At 40.1% G+C, this 24348-nt stretch overlaps 2 protein-coding genes across 2 annotated transcripts in view; one reads left to right on the forward strand and one right to left on the reverse strand.

The window, feature by feature from the left end:
- The window catches only part of FAM104B (family with sequence similarity 104 member B), a 628193-nt gene that overhangs the window by 585139 nt on the left and 18706 nt on the right, over positions 1 to 24348 (reverse strand). The window lies entirely within an intron of this gene.
- Positions 1829 to 3987, forward strand: FOXR2 (forkhead box R2). Its single transcript, XM_050776995.1, has one exon. It carries the CDS (start codon positions 2371 to 2373, stop codon positions 3304 to 3306), a length of 936 nt encoding a protein of 311 aa, XP_050632952.1. The 5' UTR covers positions 1829 to 2370; the 3' UTR covers positions 3307 to 3987.

Raw genomic sequence — 24348 nt, forward strand, 5'->3', positions numbered from 1 at the left:
GGGTTTTGCTTTGTATAGTACATATACTGTGTTGAATGTGTACCTGGTTGGCATGTGCTAGCCTGTTCTCCATATCTCTGCTGCTGGGTAACATGTCTTTTAAGCCTAAGTAATATTTTCTATGGGATCCCTTTTGATTCCTATTACCTGGGGTTAAATTGTTCCTCTCTATGGTCTTCTATTGCAGTGTCTAATACTCATCACAGTGTATTTTAACTTTCTCTTCACTTCTCTGTCTTTCCCCGTTACTCTGTGATATCCTCTCGGGTTGTGTCTTACTCATCTGCCAGACCTATTACATACTTCTTGGAACATGCTGGATGCTCAATACATAAATATTGAATGTTTCTAAATGAGGCCTAAAGAAACAATACACAGTGATAACTTGGTTTTATTAGCCAATATCTAAGGATTGGAGCACTTTCCCAGGTGAAGATGGAAGAGAAATTCTGTAACACTAGAGCCCCCATTTAAGGAATAAAAGACTGCTGAGCACTAAAATGCTGCCAGGTTCTCTGTGGTTGGCATAATAAGCTAAATATTTCAGGTTAATCTCCTGCTTTTCCAAGATCAGTGCCCCACTGGCAAGGAGACCCGTTAATTCCCTGTGGGAAGATGGAAGCAGTGTTTTTATTAGAGAAGGCTTTCTATAGTCTTAAAAGATGAGCAGAGGTTTGTTAAGTCAAGGCAATGGGTAGTAAGCCATTTTAAGCGAATGTTTTTGAGCAAAGAGACACGAGAAAAAGATCGGTGTGTGGTGAAGATCCCAGCATTTCAGTATTTCTTGGACGTGAAGTATGAAGCAAGAAAGCTAGGGTGTTAAGTTAGCCTGGAAAGATAAGCAGGGGTGATTTTGGAGGGCCTTTTATGTTGCATTAAGTTATAAGATTTTATGTTATAATACCAAAATAGAGAAGATTGGTATAGTGAGTAAAAGCACATGTTCTGCAGTCAGGTTGCCTTTATTTGAAAGTCAGCTCTGGCCTTTACTAACTCTGTGACTTAGGCTTTTTTGTGCCTTATGTTTTTTACTCTGTAAAGGAAGAATAAGAGTACCTACTTCATACGATTATTTTGAAGATTTACGAGTTAAATAGAGTGCTTACAGCATTCTGTAAGAATTAACAGTTGGTACAACTGTTGTGTTATTTTTTATATTTATGCTGTAGAAAGACCACTCAGGCCATCTGTGTGAAAGATCATTTAGAGTAGAAGAGAACCAGAGTGTGGAAACCATATGGAGATTAAAGTGTCTCTCCAATAGCTCCCGATGACATTTGCTGGATATGTTTGCAACATAGTCCTATGTAATGACTTTAATGAAATAGCGTACTTTACACATGGATTTTGTGCAAACTGAATTAAAGGAAACCTTGGCATTTTGTTTTTCTTACAAATATCCTGAGCATGAACTTATTGGAAATAGAAGCTCTGGGGCTTTCAGGACCTTGCATACTGTGGATAACTTTTGGTCCTACTGTTCAGCATATAGTTCAGAATTCATTTCCTGAGAAGGTGACCTGGACAGAGGAAAGCCAGCTGTTTCCCAGAAAAGGATTGAAAATGGCAGCAAGGTTAGATTCTAGTATCATTATGAGAATAATAGAAGCCATGTTCTGATAGTTACCATCTTACTATAAAACTCAGGTTGCACATATTGCTGCCTGTTGTAATATCGTATGTTGAGTATGATCAAGAGGCAATGGGTATAGTGAAAATAAAAGAAGATCTGGGCTGTGAATCTAGCTCTTATACTTACTTGTGTATGTAGATCTCAGTTGCCATATCTGTGACATGAGGTTAATAATACCATGTTATCTTGCAGGGCTGTGATGAAAATCAGTTGAGATCATCTATGGGAAAGCGCTTAACAGAAATCCAAAGGCACTTGATGAATGAAATGATTTTTTAAACAATTAAGGAAGACTCAGAAATATAATGTGATCTATACATATGTTTGTCCCTTCATTAAATGAACTCATCAAGAGTTTAAATATGTACCAGATGATCACCTGTTATGCAAGTCACCGTAGTTTGCACATAATTCAAAGTTTATGATTCCTCTCGAAGCGACTTTCTGCTTCCAATCAAAGCTCAAGAATTCCACCTAAAAATGTTTTTCTGCTCAAAAGCTCTTTTTTATTACCTCCATGTTTTGAGCCTTGTTCCAGAAAGCTGAGATTTCTCCGGGTCTGACCACTAATCAGTGAGGCATTGGTGCCTCTTTCTTCAGTGCTTCTAGCCGGCCTACTGATAAGCTCCCTAGGTGAGATATACTACATTAAAAAATGGTGCCCAAACAACAGCTTTAAGTGCCTGCTAGATCTCTGTTCTTCCAGAAGTCTCTCTCCACCTATCTCTCCACTAAAGATGGACTTAAAACTAAAAGATTGTGAATTTTGGTACAGTCTCCATGGCCAGGTCCCAGGGCTGCTGGACTGGGACATGGGGAATGAGTTATTTCTGCCTTGTACCACAGACCAGTGCCCTTTAGCTGAGCAGATCCTTGCCAAATACAAAGTCCGAGTAATGAAGCCCCCAGAGATGCCTCAGAAGAGGAGACCCAGTCCTGATGAAGATGGTCCTCACTGTGAACCCAATCTGTGGATGTGGGTGGACCCCAATATCTTGTGCCCCCTTGGCAGCCAGGAGGCCCCAAAGCCCAGTGAAAAAGAGGATCTGACAAGCATTTCTCCTTTCCCTCAGCCCCCATTAAAAGATGAAGAGTCTAACTGCTCAGAGGACAAAGTGGTAGAGTCTCTGGCATCTTCCTCCAGTGAGCAGTCTCTTTTACAGAAGCAGGATATCTATTCCCCCAGTGAGTTTGAGCTCACAGAAGAGGAGGCTGAGGAACAAGAGGACAACTCCCTCCTGTCCCCTGAAAGGAAGTGCTTCCAGAGTCAGAAGCTACGGCAAATCAACAGCCAAGTGAAGTCCTGGCAACGGCCCCCTCTCAATTGTAGCCACCTTATTTCCCTAGCATTAAGAAACAGCCCCCACTGTGGCCTCAGTGTGCAGGAGATCTACAGTTTCACCCGACAGCATTTCCCCTTTTTCTGGACAGCTCCAGATGGCTGGAAGAGCACCATTCATTACAATCTCTGCTTCCTGGACAGCTTTGAGAAGATGCCAGACAGCCTTAAGGATGAAGATAATGCAAGACCTCACTCTTGCCTTTGGAAGCTCACTAAGGAGGGGCACCGCCGCTTTTGGGAGGGGACTCGTGCCTTAGCCTCTGCTCAAAGGGAGAGAATCCAAGAGTGCATGAGTCAGCCAGAGTTGTTGACCTCTCTCTTTCATCTTTGAAATACCACTGCTCCCTTTTTGGAATACTGCCTTCCTTACTGGGCTTACTTATCCCCTGACTGATATTCATTAATCTCTAAACTTACCCAGCCTGGTTGGTGCCAAGCCTGTCTTTAGCTACTGTTACAATAATGGTGTTAAGTAAAGTTAGAGGTGGGTACAGGGGAGGCAGAACTTAAATCAAGTTGGAGAGTCATGGAAAGTCACACAAGGAGAGTGGTTGTTGTTCCACATATTGAGCAAAGGAAGGAAATCCTAGAAACAATGTCATGGAAACTAAGGAAAGAAGGATATGTTTTGTGAAAGAAAGGAATTTTGTTTGTAGAGAGTATTTTCACACATTAAAGTGAACAGTGGAATATAAAGCATAAAAGGCAGGATGCAGCCAAGCCATGGAGAACCTCGAGTGCCATGTGAAGAGAATTTCACTTGTGATGGAGAATCAAGTTTCCTCCTCTACCATCCATCAGCTACATCTCCTTTTTAAGTAACCCATTCCATCCTTCAGAACCTCACTTTTCTATTTCTGGCCCTGGACTTCTAAGCCTTGTTTCTTTGTCATCTAATTCCAATATTAACAAATAATCCTGAACAGCTACTTTTAGTTTGTATGTTGAACGTCCTTTGAAATATTCCTGTATTAACCCCAAGCCTTTTGATGATAAAGGTTTGTTTTTCATTCTTTTTAGTTCTCAAGATGTTATTGAAGATATGCTAATGCGTCAAGGTCCATCTTAGATGCTGAGGATAAAAAGCTGAGGGATACTAGTGGGAGACATATTTATAATGTAAATATGATAAAACAGATGTGAGAAATTGACATGGAAGTGGGGAGACATTCTTCCTGGGAAAGACATTAAAGGCATTGGAAAAAATACATTTTGAGCTAGTTTTGAAGAATAAATAGAAATTTGCTGGACAGGTAAACTGAAGTAGAGGCATTACAGAGGCAACAATGTGAACAAAATGGATGGAGTGTTTTGGGGGAATAGCATGAAGTTCAGTGTGGCTTAAATACATGAGAACCATGAGTGATTAAGAGAAAATTATTAGGTGTTTGGACTTGTGGGTTTTTGGGAGCCAAGAGGCATCAGTGGTGTTTTGCTAAAAAACAAACAAACAAACAAAGAAACAAACCAGCAGCAACAACAAACACTTCAGCATTTGTTTTTCTAATTTCAAAATTATCTTTAACATCTTTTCTATGCAAATAAACTTTTGTGTATCAGATTTAAGAATAGCTTTTTGCATTCAATGTTATTAAAAAATATCCAGGAGAAAATAGATTTTTAGGTATAAATTTAGTTGCAAAACCTTCATAATGGGGGTACAAAAATGCCAGTAAGTTATAAAAGCATTTAATTCAACATAATTGTAACTCTTGAAAGTTTACATTTTTTCAATGAACTATTATAGCTCATACAAAATTGTATATTTGCTAAATCACAAAACAACATTTTCAAACAGTATTTTTTGAAAAGGAATTGTAAATGTTACTTCTGTATCATAAGGCAAAGCCGAAGTTAACAGAATACCTTGGAATTAATAAAATATTCTGCATATGAGTAGTCACCATTTGCTTCTCATTTTTCTCCCAAATTAACACTTACTAGTAAAAGAGCTGGGTGTGAAATTAATGAGACTATTTTTATCACAAACTACACTTCTAATATGCTAGTCTGTGAATTTTTCAAACAAGACAAACTTTCATTTTTAGAACTAGACCTGCATTTTTCTGCTGCAACCTAGTACCTTTGAGTTTTGAACTCTTTTCAGTATTTTCTGATCCTTATTTCTGCTCTCTGGTGGCATGAAAAAAAAAGCAGTGGCTGGACATGGTGCTTCTTCAGTAACCTCAGATAATCCAGATATACTTTCAGAGGAACATTTTTTTTAAAAAATTATAAATTGCTGTAATCGAGTGCAAAATAAAGGAAACTTGAGTTGCTTTATTCAGCTTTCAATTTCTGGGAGGCTTAAGAGTCATAAGAATTCTGGATAACAAAAGAAAATAAGGCTGTGCTTATAGAGTTTGTTCTGCCATTTTATTCTTAATGATTGCTATTTTATTGTTACCTTTCCTGTTACATGTGATGTACACATCAGGTGTTAAAAGGTACAGTACATTCTACAACTGAGCACCATTTTCTATAACTGAACAGGCAAAGAAATGACACCGAACATCTGCATCTGGCTAAAAATAAACATTAAAATGATGAAAAAATGGCTAAAAAGAAACACTATTAAATCACATCTAATATTTGATACTACATGATTCAATACAGCTATTAATACAATTATACAAAATATGTTAACATCAAAGAATGCAACTAAAATTAAGATAGCAAACAAAACCTATGTAACTTCTTTTTTTTTTAAATTTATTTATTATTATTATACTTTAAGTTGTAGGGTACATGTGCATAACGTGCAGGTTTGTTACATATGTATACTTGTGCCATGTTGCTGTGCTGCACCCATCAACTCGTCATTTACATCAGGTATAACTCCCAATGCAATCCCTCCCCCGTCCCCCCTCCCCATGATAGGCCCCGGTGTGTGATGTTCCCCTTCCTGAGTCCGAGTGATCTCATTGTTCAGTTCCCACCTATGAGTGAGAATATGCGGTGTTTGGTTTTCTGTTCTTGTGATAGTTTGCTAAGAATGATGGATTCCAGCTGCATCCAAGTCCCTACAAAGGACTCAAACTCATCCTTTTTGATGGCTGCATAGTATTCCATGGTGTATATGTGCCACATTTTCTTAATCCAGTCTGTCACTGATGGACATTTGGGTTGATTCCAAGTCTTTGCTATTGTGAATAGTGCTGCAATAAACATACGTGTGCATGTGTCTTTATAGCAGCATAATTTATAATCCTTTGGGTATATACCCAGTAATGGGATGGCTGGGTCATATGGTACATCTAGTTCTAGATCCTTGAGGAATCGCCATACTGTTTTCCATAATGGTTGAACTAGTTTACAATCCCACCAACAGTGTAAAAGTGTTCCTATTTCTCCACATCCTCTCCAGCACCTGTTGTTTCCTGACTTTTTAATGATTGCCATTCTAACTGGTGTGAGATGGTATCTCATTGTGGTTTTGATTTGCATTTCTCTGATGGCCAGTGATGATGAGCATTTTTTCATGTGTCTGTTGGCTGTATGAATGTCTTCTTCTGAGAAATGTCTGTTCATATCCTTTGCCCACTTTTTGATGGGGTTGTTTGTTTTTTTCTTGTAAATTTGTTTGAGTTCTTTGTAGGTTCTGGATATTAGCCCTTTGTCAAATGAGTAGATTGCAAAAATTTTCTCCCATTCTGTAGCAAAACCTATATAACTTCTTTAAATAGGAAAATACTTTTGAAGTATGCACGTAACTGCCCATTCTTTTAAAGAAAATCTACTGCAAGCAAAGCTATCGACCTCCAGAAAAATCACACATAGCATTACTAAGCATATCCCCAAAAAGTGTACTATGTATGCATTTGGAAAATACAATATTTTAAAAATTGTAAACAACAGGTGAACTTCATATTTATAACAACGTGAAAAGAAGTCCCATTTTTAACACTGTTGTATAAATAATTGTCTTCATGTGAAAAGACCAAATCTACATTTGATTGGTGTACCTGAAAGTGACGGGGAGAATGGAACCAGTTGGAAAACACTCCTCAGGATATTATCCAGGAGAATTTCCCCAACCTAGAAAGGCAGGCCACATTCAAATTCAGGAAATACAGAGAACACCACAAAGATACTCCATGAGAAGGGTAACCCGAAGACACATAGTGGTCAGATTCAACAAGGTTGAAATGAACGAAAAAATGTTTTTTGTTTTGTTTTGTTTTGTTTTTACAATTAAAGGCATTTATTGAGAACGTTATTTACATAAGTCTCCACAGCCTGTACTTTCGGTAGATTATTTTAATCTCCACCATGAGCCCTATGAGGTAGGCATTGTTTTTTTTTTCTTTCTTTCTTTTTTTTGATTATACTTTAAGTTCTAGGGTACATGTGAACAACGTGCAGGTTTGTTACATATGTATACTTGTGCCATGTTAGTGTGCTGCACCCATCAAATCGTCAGCACCCATCAATTCGTCATTTACATCAGGTATAACTCCCAGTGCCATCCTTCCCCCCTACACCCTCCCCATAATAGGCCCCAGTGTGTGATGTTCCCCTTCCCGAGTCCAAGTAATCTCATTGTTCAATTCCCACCTATGAGTGAGAACATGCGGTGTTTGGTTTCCTGTTCTTGCGATAGTTTGCTGAGAATGATGGTTTCCAGCTGCATCCATGTCCCTATGAAGGACATGAACTCATCCTTTTTTATGGCTGCAAAGTATTCCATGGTGTATATGTGCCACATTTTCTCAATCCAGTCTGTCACTGATGGACATTTAGGTTGATTCCAAGTCTTTGCTATCGTGAATAGTTCCACAATAAACATACGTGTGCATGTGTCTTTATGGCAGCATGATTTATAATCCTTTGGGTATATACCCGGTAGTGGGATGGCTGGGTCAAATGGTATTTCTAGTTCTAGATCTTTGAGGAATCTCCATACTGTTTTCCACAATGGTTGAACTAGTTTACAATCCCACCAACAGTGTAAAAGTGTTCCTATTTCTCCACATCCTCTCCAGCACCTGTTGTTTCCTGACTTTTTAATGATTGCCATTCTAACTGGTGTGAGATGGTATCTCATTGTGGTTTTGATTTGCATCTCTCTGATGGCCAGCCAGAGAAAATGGTCGGGTTACCCACAAAGGGAAGCCCATCAGACTAACAGCAGAACCATAGGCAGAAACTCTATAAGCCAGAAGAGAGTGGGAGCCACATTCTAAAAGAAAAGAGTTTTCAAACAAGAATTTCATATCCAGCCAACCAAAGCCTCAAACTAAGCTGAGAGATTTTGTCACCACCAGGCCTGCCTTACAAGAGCTCCTGAAGGAAGCACTAAACACGGAAAGGAACAACTGGTACCAGCCACTGCAAAAACATGCCAATTTGTAAAGACCATCGATGCTATGAAGAAACTGCATCAACTAATGGCCAACACAAACAGCTAACATCATAATGACAGGATCAAATTCACACATATCAATATTAACTGATGACTCAAGACCTCTCAGTGTGCTGTATTCAGGAGACCCATCTCACGTGCAGAGACACACATAGGCTCAAAATAAAAGGGTAGAGGAAGATCTACCAAGCAAATGGAAAGCAAAAACAAACAAAAAAAGCAGGGATTGCAATCCTAGTTTCTGATAAAACAGATTTTAAACCAACAGAGATCAAAAGAGACAAAGAAGGCCATTACATAATGGTAAAGGGAACAATTCAACAAGAAGAGCTAACTATCCTAAATATATATGTACCCAATACAGGAGCACCCAGATTCATAAAACAAGTCCTTAGAGACCTACAAAGAGACTTAGACTCCCACACAATAATAATGGGAGAATTTAACATCCCACTGTCAATATTAGACAGATCAATGACACAGAAGGTTAACAAGGATATCCAGGAATTGAACTCAGCTCTGCACCAAGCAGACCTAATAGACATCTACAGAACTCTCCATCCCAAATTTACAGAATATACATTCTTCTCAGTACCACATCACACTTATTCCAAAATTGACCACATAGTTGGAAGTAAAGCACTCCTCAACAAATGTAAAAGAACAGAAATCACAACAAACTGTCTCTCAGATCACAGTGCAATCAAATTAGAACTCAGGATTAAGAAACTCACTCAAAACCACACAACTACATGGAAACTGAACAACCTGCCCCAGAATGACTGCTTGGTAAATAACAAAATGAAGGCAGAAATAAAGATGTTCTTTGAAACCAATGAGAACAAAGACACAAAGTACCAGAATCTCTGGGACACATTTAAAGTAGCATGTAGAGAGAAATGTATAGCACTAAATGCCCACAAGAGAAAGTAGGAAAGATCTAAAATTGACACCCTAACATCACAATTAAAAGAACGAGAGAAGCAAGAGCAAACACATTCACAAGCTAGCAGAAGGCAAGAAATAACTAAGATCAGAGCAGAACTGAAGGAGATAGAGACCCAAGAAACCCTTCCAAAAATCGATGAATCCAGGAACTGGTTTATTGAAAAGGTCAACAAAATTGATAGACCACTAGCAAGGCTAATAAAGAAGAAAAGAAAGAAAAATCAAATAGATGCAATAAAAAATGATAAAGGGGATATCACCACCAATCCCACAGAAATACAAACTACCATTAGAAAATACTATAAACACCTCTATGCAAATAAACTAGAAAATCTAGAAGAAATGGATGAATTCCTGGACACATACACTCTCCCAAGACTAAACCAGGAAGAAATTTAAGCACTGAATAGACCAAAAACTGGCTCTGAAATTGAGGCAATAATTAATAGCCTACCAACCAAAAAAAGTCCAGGACCAGACAGATTTTCAGCCAAATTCTATCAGAGGTACAAAGAGGAGCTGGTACCATTCCTTCTGAAACTATTCCAATCAATAGAAAAAGAGGGAATCCTCCCTAACCCATTTTATGAGGCCAGCATCATCCTGATACCAAAGCCTGGCAGAGACACAAAAACAACAAAAAAGAATTTTAGACCAATATTCTTCATGAACCTCGATGCGAAAATCCTCAATAAAATACTTGCAAGCCGAATCCAGCAGCACATCCAAAGCTTATCCTCCACGATCAAGTCGGGTTCTTCCCTGGGATGCAAGGCTGGTTCACCATATGCAAATCAAGAAACATAATCCATCACAAAAAAAGAATCAGCAACAAAAACCACATGATTATCTCAATAGATGCAGAAAAGGCCTTCAACAAAATTCAACAGCCCTTCATGCTAAAAACTCTCAATAAACTAGGTAGTGATGGAATGTATTTCAAAATAATAAGATCTATTTATGACAAACCCACAGCCAACATCATACTGAATGGGCAAAAACTGGAGCCATTTCCTTTGAAAACTGGCAAAAGACAGGGATGCCGTCTCTCACCACTTCTATTCAACATAGTATTGGAAGTTCTGGCCAGGGCAATCAGGGAAGAAAAGGAAATAAAAGGTATTCAATAAGGAAAAGAGAAAATCAAATCGTCCCTGTTTGCAGATGACATGATTGTTTATTTAGAAAACTCCATTGTCCAACCCAAAATCTACCTAAGCTGATAAGCAAACTCAGCAATGTCTCAGGATACAAAATCAATGTGCAAAAATCATAAGCATTCCTATACACCAATAACAGATAAACAGTCAAATCATGAGTGAACTCCCATTCACAATTGCTACAAAGAGAATAAAATACCTAGGAATCTAACTTACAAGGGATGTAAAGGACCTCTTCAAGGAGAACTACAAACCACTGCTCAACAAAATAAAAGAGGACACAAACAATGGAAGAACATTCCATGCTCATGGATAGGAAGAATCAATATCCTGAAAATGGCCATACTGCCCAAGGTAATTTATAGAATCAGTGACATCTCAATCAAACTACCAATGACTTTCTTCACAGAAGTTGAAGAAACTACTTTAAAGTTCATATGGAACCAAAAAAGAGCCCGCATTGCCAAGACAATCCTAAGCAAAAAGAACAAAGCTGGAGGCATCATGCTACCTGACTTCAATCTATACTACAAGGCTACAGTAACCAAAACAGCATGATACTGGTACCAAAACAGAGAGACCAATGTAACAGAACAGAGGCCTCAGAAATAACAACACACATCTACAACCACCTGTCTTTGACAAACCTGGCCAAAACAAGAAATGGGGAAAGGATTCCCTATTTAGTAAATGGTGCTGGGAAAACAAGCTAGCCATAGGTATAAAGCCGAAACTGGATCCCTTCTTTACACCTTATATAAAAATTAATTCAAGATGAATTAAAGACTTAAATGTTAGACCTAAAACCATAAAAACCCTAGAAGAAAACCTAGGCAATACCATTCAGGACATAGGCATGGGCACGGACTTCATGACTAAAACATCAAAAGCAACGGCAGCAAAAGCCAAAATTGACAAATGGGATCTAATTAAACTAAAAAGCTTCTGCACAGCAAAAGAAACTACCATCAGAGTGAACAGGCAACCTACAGAATGGGAGAAAATTTTTGCAATCTGACAAAGGGCTAATATCCAGAATCTACAAAGAACTTAAACAAATTTACAAGAAGAAAACAACCCCATCAAAAAGTGAGCAAAGGACATGAACAAACACTTCTCAAAAGAAGACATTTATGCAGCTTCATCATCATTGGTCATCAGAGTAATGCAAATCGGAACCACAATGTGATACCATCTCACACCAGTTAGAATGGTGATTACTAAAAAGTCAGGAAACAACAGCTCCTGGAGAGGATATGGAATAATAGGAACACTTTTACACTGTTGGTGGAAGTGTAAATTATTTCAACCATTGTGGAAGATGGTGTGGCGATTCCTCAAGGATCTAGAACTAGAAATACCATTTGATTCAGTGATCCAATTACTGGGTATATACTCAAAGGATTATAAATCATGCTACTATAAAGATACATGCATGCATATGTTTATTGTGGCACTCCTCACAATAGCAAAGACTTGGAACCAACCCAAATGTCCAACAATGATAGAGTGGATTAAGAAAATGTGGCACATATACACCATGGAATACCATGCAGCCACAAAAATCGATGAGTTCATGTCCTTTGCAGGGACATGGATGCAGCTGGAAACCATCATTCTCAGCAAACTATCACAAGGACAGAAAACCAAACGCTGCATGTTCTCACTCATAGTTGGGAATTGAATAATGAGAACACTTAGACACACAGCCGGGAACATCACACCCTGGGGCCTGTCATGGGGCATGGGGTGGAGGGAGGGATAGCGTTAGGAGAAATACCTAAGGTAAATGACAAGTTAATGGGTGCAGCAAACCAGTATGGCAAATGTATACGTATGTAATACACTTGCACGTTGTGCACATGTACCCTAGAACTTAAAGTATAATAATGACAATAAAATGGTATAGAAACATGAAAAAAAAATTGTCTTTTGATGTGAAGTTCATAAATTGTCCTCCTGTTGGGACCATACTTTATAAAAACACTGTGTTTTTGAAATGAGATTAGAGAGCAAGATAGAGCATCTTAGCAATGTCATTAAAGGTTTTTTTTTTTTAAATGAGTACTTTATCAAAATATGTCCCTCACATGTGTAGGATTCATTTTTAAAATTCTTCTTAGAAGTAATATACAGGAGGGGCGGAGCAAGATGGCCAAATATGAACAGCTCCAGTCTCCAACTCCCAGCGCGAACGACACAGAAGACCGGTGATTTCTGCATTTTCAACTGAGGTACTGGGTTTATCTCACTAGGGAGTGCCAGACAATCGGTGCTGGTCAGCTGCTGCAGCCCGACCAGCGAGAGCTGAAGCAGGGCGAGGCATCGCCTCACCTGGGAAGTGCAAGGGGGAAGGGAATCTCTTTTCCTAGCCAGAGGAACTGAGACCCACAACACCTGGAAAATTGGGTAACTCCCACCCTAATACTGCACTTTAAGCAAACGGGAACACCAGGAGATTATATCCCACACCTGGCCGGGAGGGTCCCACGCCCACGGAGCCTCCCTCACTGCTAGCACAGCAGTCTGCAATCTAACTGCAAGGCAGCAGTGAGGCTGGGGGAGGGGCGCCCGCCATTGCTGAGGCTTAAGTAGGTAAACAAAGCCGCTGGGAAGCTCCAACTGGGTGGAGATAACAGCAGCTCAAGGAAACCTGCCTGCCTCTGTACACTCCACCTCTGGGGACAGGGCACAGCTGAACAACAACAACAACAACAACAACAAAAAGCAGCAGAAACCTCTACAGATGCAAACGACTCTGTCTGACAGCTTTGAAGAGAGCAGAGGATCTCCCAACATGGAGGTTGAGATCTGAGAAGGGACAGACTGCCTGCTCAAGTGGGTCCCTGACCCCTGAGTAGCCTAACTGGGAGACATTCCTCACTAGGGGCAGTCTGACACCCCACACCTCACAGGGTGGAGTACACCTCTGAGAGGAAGCTTCCAAAGTAACAATCAGACAGGTACACTCGCTGTTCAGCAATATTCTATCTTCTGCAGCCTCTGCTGCTGATACCCAGGCAAACAGGGTCTGGAGTGGACCTCAAGCAATCTCCAACAGACCTACAGCTGAGGGTCCTGACTGTTAGAAGGAAAACTATCAAACAGGAAGGACACCTACACCAAAACCCCAGCAGTACATCACCATCATCAAAGACCAGAGGCAGATAAAACCACAGAGATGGGGAAAAAGCAGGGCAGAAAAGCTGGAAATTCAAAAAATAAGAGCGCATCTCCTCCTGCAAAGGAGCGCAGCTCATCGCCAGCAATGGATCAAAGCTGAACGGAAAATGACTTTGACGAGATGAGAGAAGAAGGCTTCAGTCCATCAAACTTCTCAGAGCTAAAGGAGGAATTACGTACCCAGCGCAAAGAAACTAAAAATCTTGAAAAAAGAGTGGAAGAATTGATAGCTAGAGTAATTAATGCAGAGAAGGTCATAAACGAAATGAAAGAGACGAAAACCATGACACGAGAAATACGTGACAAATGAACAAGCTTCAGTAACCAACTCAATCAACTGGGAGAAAGAGTATCAGCGATTGAGGATCAAATGAATGAAATGAAACGAGAAGAGAAACCTAAAGAAAAAAGAAGAAAAAGAAATGAAGAAAGCCTGCAAGAAGTATGGGATTATGTAAAAAGACCAAATCTACGTCTGATTGGGGTGCCTGAAAGTGAGGGGGAAAATGGAACCAAGCTGGAAAACACTCTTCAGGATATCATCCAGGAGAACTTCCCCAACCTAGTAGGGCAGGCCAACATTCAAATCCAGGAAATACAGAGAACGCCACAAAGATACTCCTCGAGAAGAGCAACTCCAAGCCACATAATTGCCAGATTCACCAAAGTTGAAATGAAGGAAAAAATCTTAAGGGCAGCCAGAGAGAAAGGTCGGGTTACCCACAAAGGGAAGCCCATCAGACTAACAGCAGATCTCTCAGCAGAAACTCTCCAAGCCAGAAGAGAGTGGGGGCCAATATTCAACATTCTTAAAGAAAAGAATTGTAAACCCAGAATTTCATATCCAGCCAAACTAAGTTTCATAAGTGAAGGAGAAATAAATTCCTTTACAGATAAGCAAATGCTTAGAGATTTTGTCACCACCAGGCCTGCCTTACAAGAGACCCTGAAGGAAGCACTAAACATGGAAAGGAACAACTGGTACCAGCCATTGCAAAAACATGCCAAAATGTAAAGACCATTGAGGCTAGGAAGAAACTGCATCAACTGATGAGCAAAATAACCAGTTAATATCATAATGGCAGGATCGAGTTCACACATAACAATATTAACCTTAAATGTAAATGGACTAAATGCTCCAATTAAAAGACACAGACTGGCAAACTGGATAAAGTGTCAAGACAAATCAGTCTGCTGTATTCAGGAGACCCATCTCACATGCAGAGACATACATAGGCTCAAAATAAAGGGATGGAGGAAGATCTACCAAGCAAATGGAGAACAAAAAAAAGCAGGGGTTGCAATACTAGTCTCTGATAAAACAGACTTTCTACCATCAAAGATCAAGAGAGACAAAGAAGGCCATTACATAATGGTAAAGGGATCAATTCAACAGGAAGAGCTAACTATCCTAAATATATATGCACCCAATACAGGAGCACCCAGATTCATAAAGCAAGTCCTTAGAGACTTACAAAGAGACTTAGACTCCCATACAATAATAATGGGAGACTTCAACACTCTACTGTCAACATTAGACAGATCAACGAGACAGAAAGTTAACAAGGATATCCTGGAATTGAACTCATCTCTGCAGCAAGCAGACCTAATAGACATCTATAGAACTCTCCACTCCAAATCAACAGAATATACATTCTTCTCAGCACCACATCGCACTTATTCCAAAATTGACCACATAATTGGAAGTAAAGCACTCCTCAGCAAATGTACAAGAAGAGAAATTATAACAAACTGTCTCTCAGACCACAGTGCAATCAAACTAGAACTCAGGACTAAGAAACTCAATCAAAACCGCTCGTCTACATGGAAACTGAACAACCTGCTCCTGATTGACTACTGGGTACATAAAGAAATGAAGGCAGAAATAAAGATGTTCTTTGAAACCAATGAGAACAAAGATACAACATACCAGAATCTCTGGAACACATTTAAATCAGTGTGTAGAGGGAAATTTATAGCACTAAGTGCCCACAAGAGAAAGCTGGAAAGATCTAAAATTGACACTCTAACATCACAATTAAAAGAACTAGAGAAGCAAGAGCAAACACATTCAAAAGCTAGCAGAAGGCAAGAAATAACTAAGATCAGAGCAGAACTGAAGGAGATAGAGACACAAAAAACCCTCGAAAAAATTAATGAATCCAGGAGGTGGTTTTTTGAAAAGATCAACAAAATTGACAGACCGCTAGCAAGACTAATAAAGCAGAAAAGAGAGAAGAATCAAATAGACACAATAAAAAATGATAAAGGGGATATCACCACCGACCCCACAGAAATACAAATTACCATCAGAGAATACTATAAACACCTCTACGCAAATAAACTAGAAAATTTAGAAGAAATGGATGATTTCCTGGACACTTACACTCTTCCAAGACTAAACCAGGAAGAAGTTGATTCCCTGAATAGACCAATAGTAGACTCTGAAATTGAGGCAATAATTAATAGCCGACCAAGCAAAAAAAGTCCAGGACCAGATGGATTCACAGCTGATTTCTAACAGAGGTACAAGGAGGAGCTGGTACCAGTCCTTCTGAAACTATTCCAATGAATAGAAAAGGAGGGAATCCTCCCTAACTCATGTTATGAGGCCAACATCATCCTGATACCAAAGCCTGGCAGAGACACGACAAAAAAAGAGAATTTTAGACCAATAACCCTGATGAACATCGATGCAAAAATCCTCAATAAAATACTGGCAAACCGGATTCAGCAGCACATCAAAAAGCTTATCCACCATGGTCAAGTGGGCTTCATCCCTGGGATGCAAGGGTGGTTCAACATTCGCAAATCAATAAACATAATCCAGCATATAAACAGAACCAAAGACAAGAACCACATGATTATCTCAATACATGCAGAAAAGGCTTTTGACAAAATTCAACAGTTCTTCATGCTAAAAGTGCTCAATAAATTCGGTATTGATGGAACGTACCTCAAAATAATAAGAGCTATTTATGACAAACCCACAGCCAATATCATACTGATTGGGCAAAAACTGGAAGCATTCCCTTTGAAAACTGGCACAAGACAGGGATGCCCTCTCTCACCACTCCTATTCAACATAGTGTTGGAAGTTCTGGCTAGGGCAATCAGGCAAGAGAAAGAAATCCAGGGTATTCAGTTAGGAAAAGAAGAAGTCAAATTGTCCCTCTTTGCAGATGACATGATTGTATATTTAGAAAACCTCATTGTCACAGCCCAAAATATCCTTAAGCTGATAAGAAACTTCAGCAAAGTCTCAGGATACAAAATTAATGTGCAAAAATTACAAGCATTCTTATACACCAGTAACAGACAGACAGAGAGCCAAATCAGGAATGAACTTCCATTCACAATTGCTTCAAAGAGAATAAAATACCTAGGAATCCAACTTACAAGGGATATAAAGGACCTCTTCAATGAGAACTACAAACCACTGCTCAGTGAAATAAAAGAGGACACAAACAAATGGAAGAACATACCATGCTCATGGATAGGAAGAATCAATATCGTGAAAATGGCCATACTGCCCAAGGTAATTTATAGATTCAATGCCATCCCCATCAAGCTACCAATGAGTTTCTTCATAGAACTGGAAAAAACTGCTTTAAAGTTCATATGGAACCAAAAAAGAGCCCGCATCTCCAAGACAATCCTAAGTCAAAAGAACAAAGCTGGAGGCATCACGCTACCTGACTCAAACTATACTACAAGGCTACAGTAACCAAAACAGCATGGTACTGGTACCAAAACAGAGATATAGACCAATGGAACAGAACAGAGTCCTCAGAAATAATACCACACATCTACAGCCATCTGATCTTTGACAAACCTGAGAGAAACAAGAAATGGGGAAAGGATTCCCTATTTAATAAATGGTGCTGGGAAAATTGGCTAGCCATAAGTAGAAAGCTGAAACTGGATCCTTTCCTTACTCCTTATACGAAAATTAATTCAAGATGGATTAGAGACTTAAATGTTAGACCTAATACCATAAAAATCCTAGAGGAAAACCTAGGTAGTACCATTCAGGACATAGGCATGGGCAAAGACTTCATGTCTAAAACACCAAAAGCAACGGCAGCAAAAGTCAAAATTGACAAATGGGATCTCATTAAATTAAAGAGCTTCTGCACAGCAAAAGAAACTACCATCAGAGTGAACAGGCAACCTACAGAATGGGAGAAAATTTTTGCAATCTACTCATCTGACAAAGGGCTAATATCCAGAACCTACAAAGAACTCAAACAGGCCGGGCGCGGTGGCTCAAGCCTGTAATCCCAGCACTTTGGGAGGCCGTGGCGGGCGGATCACAAGGTCAGGAGATCGAGACCACAGTGAAACCCCGTCTCTACTAAAAATACAAAAAATTAGCCAGGCGCGGTGGCGGGCGCCTGAAGTCCCAGCTACTCAGAAGGCTGAGGCAGGAGAATGGCGGGAACCCGGGAGGCGGAGCTTGCAGTGAGCTGAGATCACGCCACTGCACTCCAGCCTGGGCAACAGCGTGAGACTCCGTCTCAAAAAAAAAAAAAAAAAAAAAAAAAGAACTCAAACAAATTTACAAGAAAAAAACAAACAACCCCATCAAAAAGTGGGCAAAGGATATGAACAGACATTTCTCAAAAGAAGACATTCATACAGCCAACAGACACATGAAAAAATGCTCATCATCACTGGCCATCAGAGAAATGCAAATCAAAACCACAATGAGATACCATCTCACACCAGTTAGAATGGCGATCATTAAAAAGTCAGGAAACAACAGGTACTGGAGAGGATGTGGAGAAATAGGAACACTTTTACACTGTTGGTGGGATTGTAAACTAGTTCAACCATTATGGAAAACAGTATGGCGATTCCTCAAGGATCTAGAACTAGATGTACCATATGACCCAGCCATCCCATTACTGGGTATATACCCAAAGGATTATAAATTATGCTGCTATAAAGACACATGCACACGTATGTTTATTGCAGCACTATTTACAATAGCAAAGACTTGGAATCAACCCAAATGTCCATCAGTGACAGATTGGATTAAGAAAATGTGGCACATATACACCATGGAATACTATGCAGCCATCAAAAAGGATGAGTTTGCGTCCTTTGTAGGGACATGGATGCAGCTGGAAACCATCATTCTTAGCAAACTATCACAAGAACAGAAAACCAAACACCGCATGTTCTCACTCATAGGTGGGAACTGAACAATGAGATCACTTGGACTCAGGAAGGGGAACATCACACACAGGGGCCTATCATGGGGAGGGGGGAGGGAGGAGGGATTGCATTGGGAGTTATACCTGATGTAAATGATGAGTTGATGGGTGCAGCACACCAACATGGCACAAGTATACATATGTAACAAACCTGCACGTTATGCACATGTACACTACAACTTAAAGTATAATAATAATAAATAAATTTAAAAAAATAAAAAGAAAAAAAAAAAAAGAAAATGTGGCACATATACACCATGGAATACTATGCAGCCTTAAAAAAGGATGAGTTTGTGTCCTTTGTAGGGACATGGATGCAGCTGGAAACCATCATTCTTAGCAAACTATCACAAGAGCAGAAAACCAAACACCACATGTTCTCACTCATAGGTGGGAACCGAACAATGAGATCACTTGGACTTGGTAAGGGGAACATCACACACCGGGGCCTATCATGGGGAGGGGGAGGGGGGCGGGATTGCACTGGGAGTTATACCTGATGTAAATGACAAGTTGATGGGTGCTGACGATTTGATGGGTGTAGCACACCAACATGGCAAAAGTATACATATGTAACAAACCTGCACGTTACGCACATGTACCCTAGAACTTAAAGTATAATAATAATAAAAAAAGAAGTAATATACAAAGGAGAGGCATATTTATTCCCAGTGACACTCCTGGAAGATGTTTCCCATGGTCGAGAAGGGTCTTTTCTCGCTTCACTGGTGTTTTTTGGCCTTAGCATGTGTTAAAATGTGAGATTTCAGGTTAGTTGACTGAGCAAACTTCTTATTACAACCAACGAAGGCGCACACATAGGGCTTATCTCTGGCACGGATTCACACTTGTATACCCAAATTGAAGTCCAGGGGAAAGCATTTCCCAAAAGGAGGGGCCAAGATGGCCAGATAGGAGCAGCTTCGTTCTGCAGCTCCCAACGAGACCAACACAGAAGTCGGGTGATTTCTGCATTTTCATCTGAGGTACCCAGTTCATCTCATTGGGACTGGTTAGGCAGTGGGTGCAACCCACGGAGGGTGAGCAGAAGCAGGGTGGGGCATCGCTTCACCTAGTAAGAACAAGAAGCCCGAGACCTCCCTCTCCCAGCCAAGGGAAGCCATGAGGGACTGTGCTACCTGCCCAGGTAACTATGCTTTTCCCATGGTTTTTGCAATCTGAAGATCAGGAGATTCCCTCATGTCCTTATGCCACCAGGGCCCTAGGTTTCAAGCACAAAGCGGGACAGCTGTTTGGGCAGAGCGAGTTGCAGGTTTTTTTTTTTTCTTTTGTACTCCAGTGGTGCCTGGAACCCCAGCAAGACAGAACCGTTCACTCCCCTGGAAAGGGGGCTGAAGCCAGGGAGCCAAGTGTTCTCACCTAGTGGTGAACTGCAAGCGAAGAACCACTGGCTTGAAATTCTCACTGCCAGCACGGTAGTCTGAAGTTGACCTGGGAAAATAGAGCTTGGTGGAGGGAGGGACACCCGCCATTAATGAGGCTTTAGTAGGCGATTTTCCACTGACAGTGCTAAGGAAGCTGGTAGGACTGGACTGGGCAGTGTCACCACAGTCTGGCAAAGTGGCTTAGGCCAAACTGCTTGTCTAGATTTCTCCACACTGGGAAGGGCATCTCTGAAGGAAAGGTAACAGCCCCAGTAAGGGGCTTACGGACGAAACCCACAGTTCCCTGGGACAGAGCACATTGGGGAAGGGGAAGCTGTGAGTGTAGCTTCTGCGTATTTCATCTTTCCTGCCAGCCGGCTCTGAAGAGAGCGACTAATACTGACAGGTGGGACTCTCCCAGCACAGCACACCAGCTCTGCTAAGTGACAGATTGCCTCGTCAAGTGGATCCCCTACTCCTGTGCCTTCTAACTGGGAGAGACTTCCAAACAGGGGTCAGCAGACATCTCCTACAGAAGCGCTCCGGCTGGCATCAGACTAGTGCCCCTCTGGGATGGAGCTTCCAGAGGAAGGAGCAGGCAAAGATCTTTGCTGCACTGCAGCCTCCAATGGTGGTACCCAGGTGAATAGCATGTGGAGTGGACCTCCAGCAAACTGGAGCAGACCTGCAGAAAAGGGCCTTGACCGTTAGAAGAAAAACTAACAGAAAGCAACAACATCAACATAAAGGACCCCCACAAAAAAACTGCATCCAAAGGTCATCAGCCTCAAAGATCAAAGGTAGATAAATTCAAGAAGATGAGGAAAAACCAGTACAAAAACACTGAAAATTCCAAAAACCAGAGTGTCTCTTCTCCAAATGATCACAACTCCTCTCCAGCAAGGGCACAAAACTGGATGGAGAATCAGTTTGACAAATTGACAGAGTAGGCTTCAGAACCTGGATAATAACGAACTGCTCTGAGCTAAAGGAGCATGTTCTAATTCAATGCAAGGGAGCTAAGAACCTTGATAAAAGGTTACAGGAACTGCTATCTAGAATAACCAGTTTAGAGAGGAACATAAATGTCCTGATGGAGCTGAAAAACACAGTATGAGAACTTCGTGAAGCATACACAAGTATCAATAGCGGAATCGATCCAGTGGAAGAAAGGATTTATCAGATATTGAAGATTAATTTACTGAGATAAGGCGTGAAGAAAAGATTAGAGAAAAAAGAATGAAGAGGAATGAACAAAGCCTCCAGGAAATATGGGAATATGTGAATAGACCAAATCTATGATTGATTGGTGTACCTGAAAATGACAGGGAGAATGGAACAAAGTTGGAAAACACACTTCAGGATATTATCCAGGAGAAATTCCCCAAACAAGCAAGACAGGCCAACATTCAAATTCAGGAAATACAGAAAATACCACTAAGATACTCCTTGAGAAGATCATCCCCAAGACAAATAATCATCAGATTCTCCAAGGTTGAAATGAAGGAATAAATGTTAATGGCAGCCGGAGAGAAAGGTTAGGCTACCTACAAATGGAGCCCATCAGACTAACAGCAGATGTCTCTGCAGAAACCCTACAAGCCAGAAGTGAGTGGGGGCCAATATTCAACATTCTTGAAGGAAAGAATTTTTCAACCCAGATTTACATATCCAGCCAAACTAAGCTTCATAAGTGAAGGAGAAATAAAATCCTTTACAGACAAGCAAGTGCTGAGGGATTTTGTGACTACCAGGCCTGCCTTACAAAAGCTCCTGAAGGAAGCACTAAGTATGGAAAGGAAAAACCAGTACTAGCCACTGCAAAAGCATACCAAATTGTAAAGGCCACTGACATTATGAAGAACAAGCTTCAAGTAATGTGCAAAATAACCAGCTAGCATTATGATGACAGGATCAAATTCACACGTTACAATATTAACCTGAAATGTAAATGGGCTAAATGTCCCTATTTCAAAAGTCCCAGACTGGTAAATTGGATAAACAGTCAAGACCCGTCAGTGTACTTTATTCAGGAGACCCATCTCACATGCAAACACACACATAACCTCAAAATAAAGAGATGGAGGAATATTTACCAAGCAAATGGACAGCAAAAAAAAAAAAAAAAAAAAAAAAAAGCAGTGGATTCAAGCCTAGTCTCTGATAAAACAGACTTTAAAACAGCAAACATCAAAAAAGACAAAGAAGGGCATTACATAATGGTAAAGGCACCAATGGAAGAAGAAGAGCTAACTATCCTAAATATATATGCATCCAATACAGGAGCACTCAGATTCATAAAACAAGGTCTTAGAGATCTAGGAAGAGACTTAGACTCCCACACAATAATAGTTGGAGACTTTAACACCTTACTGTCAAAATTAGACAGATCAACAAGACAGAAAATTAACAAGGATATTCAGGACTTGAACTCAGCTCTGGACCAAGTGGACCTAATAGACATCTACAGAATTCTCCACCCCAAATCAACAGAATATACATTCTTCTCAGCACCACATCTCATTAAATCCAAAATTGACCACATAGTTGGAAGTAAAACACTTCTCAGCAAATGCAAAATATGGAAATCATAACAAACAGACTCTCAGACCACAGTGCAGTACAATTAGAACTCAGGATTAAGAAACTTACTTAAAATCGCACAACTACATGGAAATTGACCAACATGCTCCTGAAGGACTATTGAGTAAACAATGAAATTAAGGCAGAAATAAAGAAGTTCTTTGAAACTAATGAGAACAAAGAGAGAACGTACCAGAATCTCTCGGACATGGCTAAAGCAGTAAGAGGGAAATTTATAGCACTAAATACCCACATCAGAATGCTGGAAATATCTGAAATTGACACGTGAACATCACAATTAAGAGAGAAGCAAGAGCAAACAAATTCAAAAGCTAACAGAAGATAAGAAATCACTAAGATTAGAGCAGAACTGAAGGAGATAGGGACACAAAAAACTCTTCAAAAAATCAATGAACCTAGGAGCTGGATTTTGAAAAGGTTAAGAAAATAGACCACCAGCCAGACTAGTAAAGAAGAAAAGAGAGAAGAATCAAATAGACACAATAAAAATGATAAATGGTTTATCACCACTGATCCCACAGAAATACAATCTACCATCAGAGAATACTATAAACACCTCTATACAAATAAACCAGGAAATCTAGAAGAAATGGGTATATTCCTGGACACATACACTCTCCCAAGACTAAACCAGGAAGAAGTCAAATCCCTAAATAGACCAATAACAAGTTCTGAAATTGATGCAGTAATTAATAGCCTATCAACAACAACAACAAAAATGCCCAGGACCAGATGGATTCACAGACGAATTGTACCAGAGGTACAAAGAGGAGCTGGTACCATTCTGTCTGAAACTATTCCAAACAACAGAAAAAGAGGGACTCCTCCCTAACTCATTTTATGAAGCCAGCATCATCCTGATACCAAAATCTGGCAGAGACACAACAAAAAAAGAAAATTTCAGGCCAATATTCCTGATGAAAATTGATGTGAAAATCCTCAATAAAATACTGGCTAACCGAATCCAGCAGCGCATCAAAAAGCTTATCTACCATGATCAATTTGGCTTCACCCGTGGGATGCAAGGATGGATCAACATATGCAAATCAATAAAAGTAATCCATCACACAAACAGAACCAATGACAAAAACCACATGATGATCCCAATAGATGCATAAAGTTCTTTCATAAAATTCATCATCCCTTCACGTAAAACCTCTCAATAAACTAAGTATTGATGGGACATATTTCAAAATAATAAGAGCTGTTTATGACAAACCCATACCCAATATCATACTGAATGGGCAAAAGCAGGAAGCATTCCCTTTGAAAACCAGCACAAGACAAGGATGTCCTTTCTCACCACTACTATTCAAGATAGTATTGGAAGTTCTGGCCAGGGCAATCAGGCAAGATCAAGCAATAAAGCATATTCAAATAGGAAGAGAGGAAGTCAAACTGTCTCTGTTTGCAGATGACATGATTGTATATTTAGAAAACCCCATCGTCTCAGCCCAAAATCTCCTTAAGCTGATAAGCAACTTCAGCAAAGTCTCAGGATACAAA

The sequence above is a fragment of the Macaca thibetana genome, chromosome X (assembly GCF_024542745.1).
Source record: "Macaca thibetana thibetana isolate TM-01 chromosome X, ASM2454274v1, whole genome shotgun sequence".
Taxonomy (NCBI): Eukaryota; Metazoa; Chordata; class Mammalia; order Primates; family Cercopithecidae; genus Macaca; species Macaca thibetana.

What these genes read in the sequence shown, in the direction of transcription:
- FOXR2 (XM_050776995.1), top strand. Translation starts at nt 2,371, where the DNA reads ATGGACTTAAAACTAAAAGATTGTGAATTTTGGTACAGTCTCCATGGC.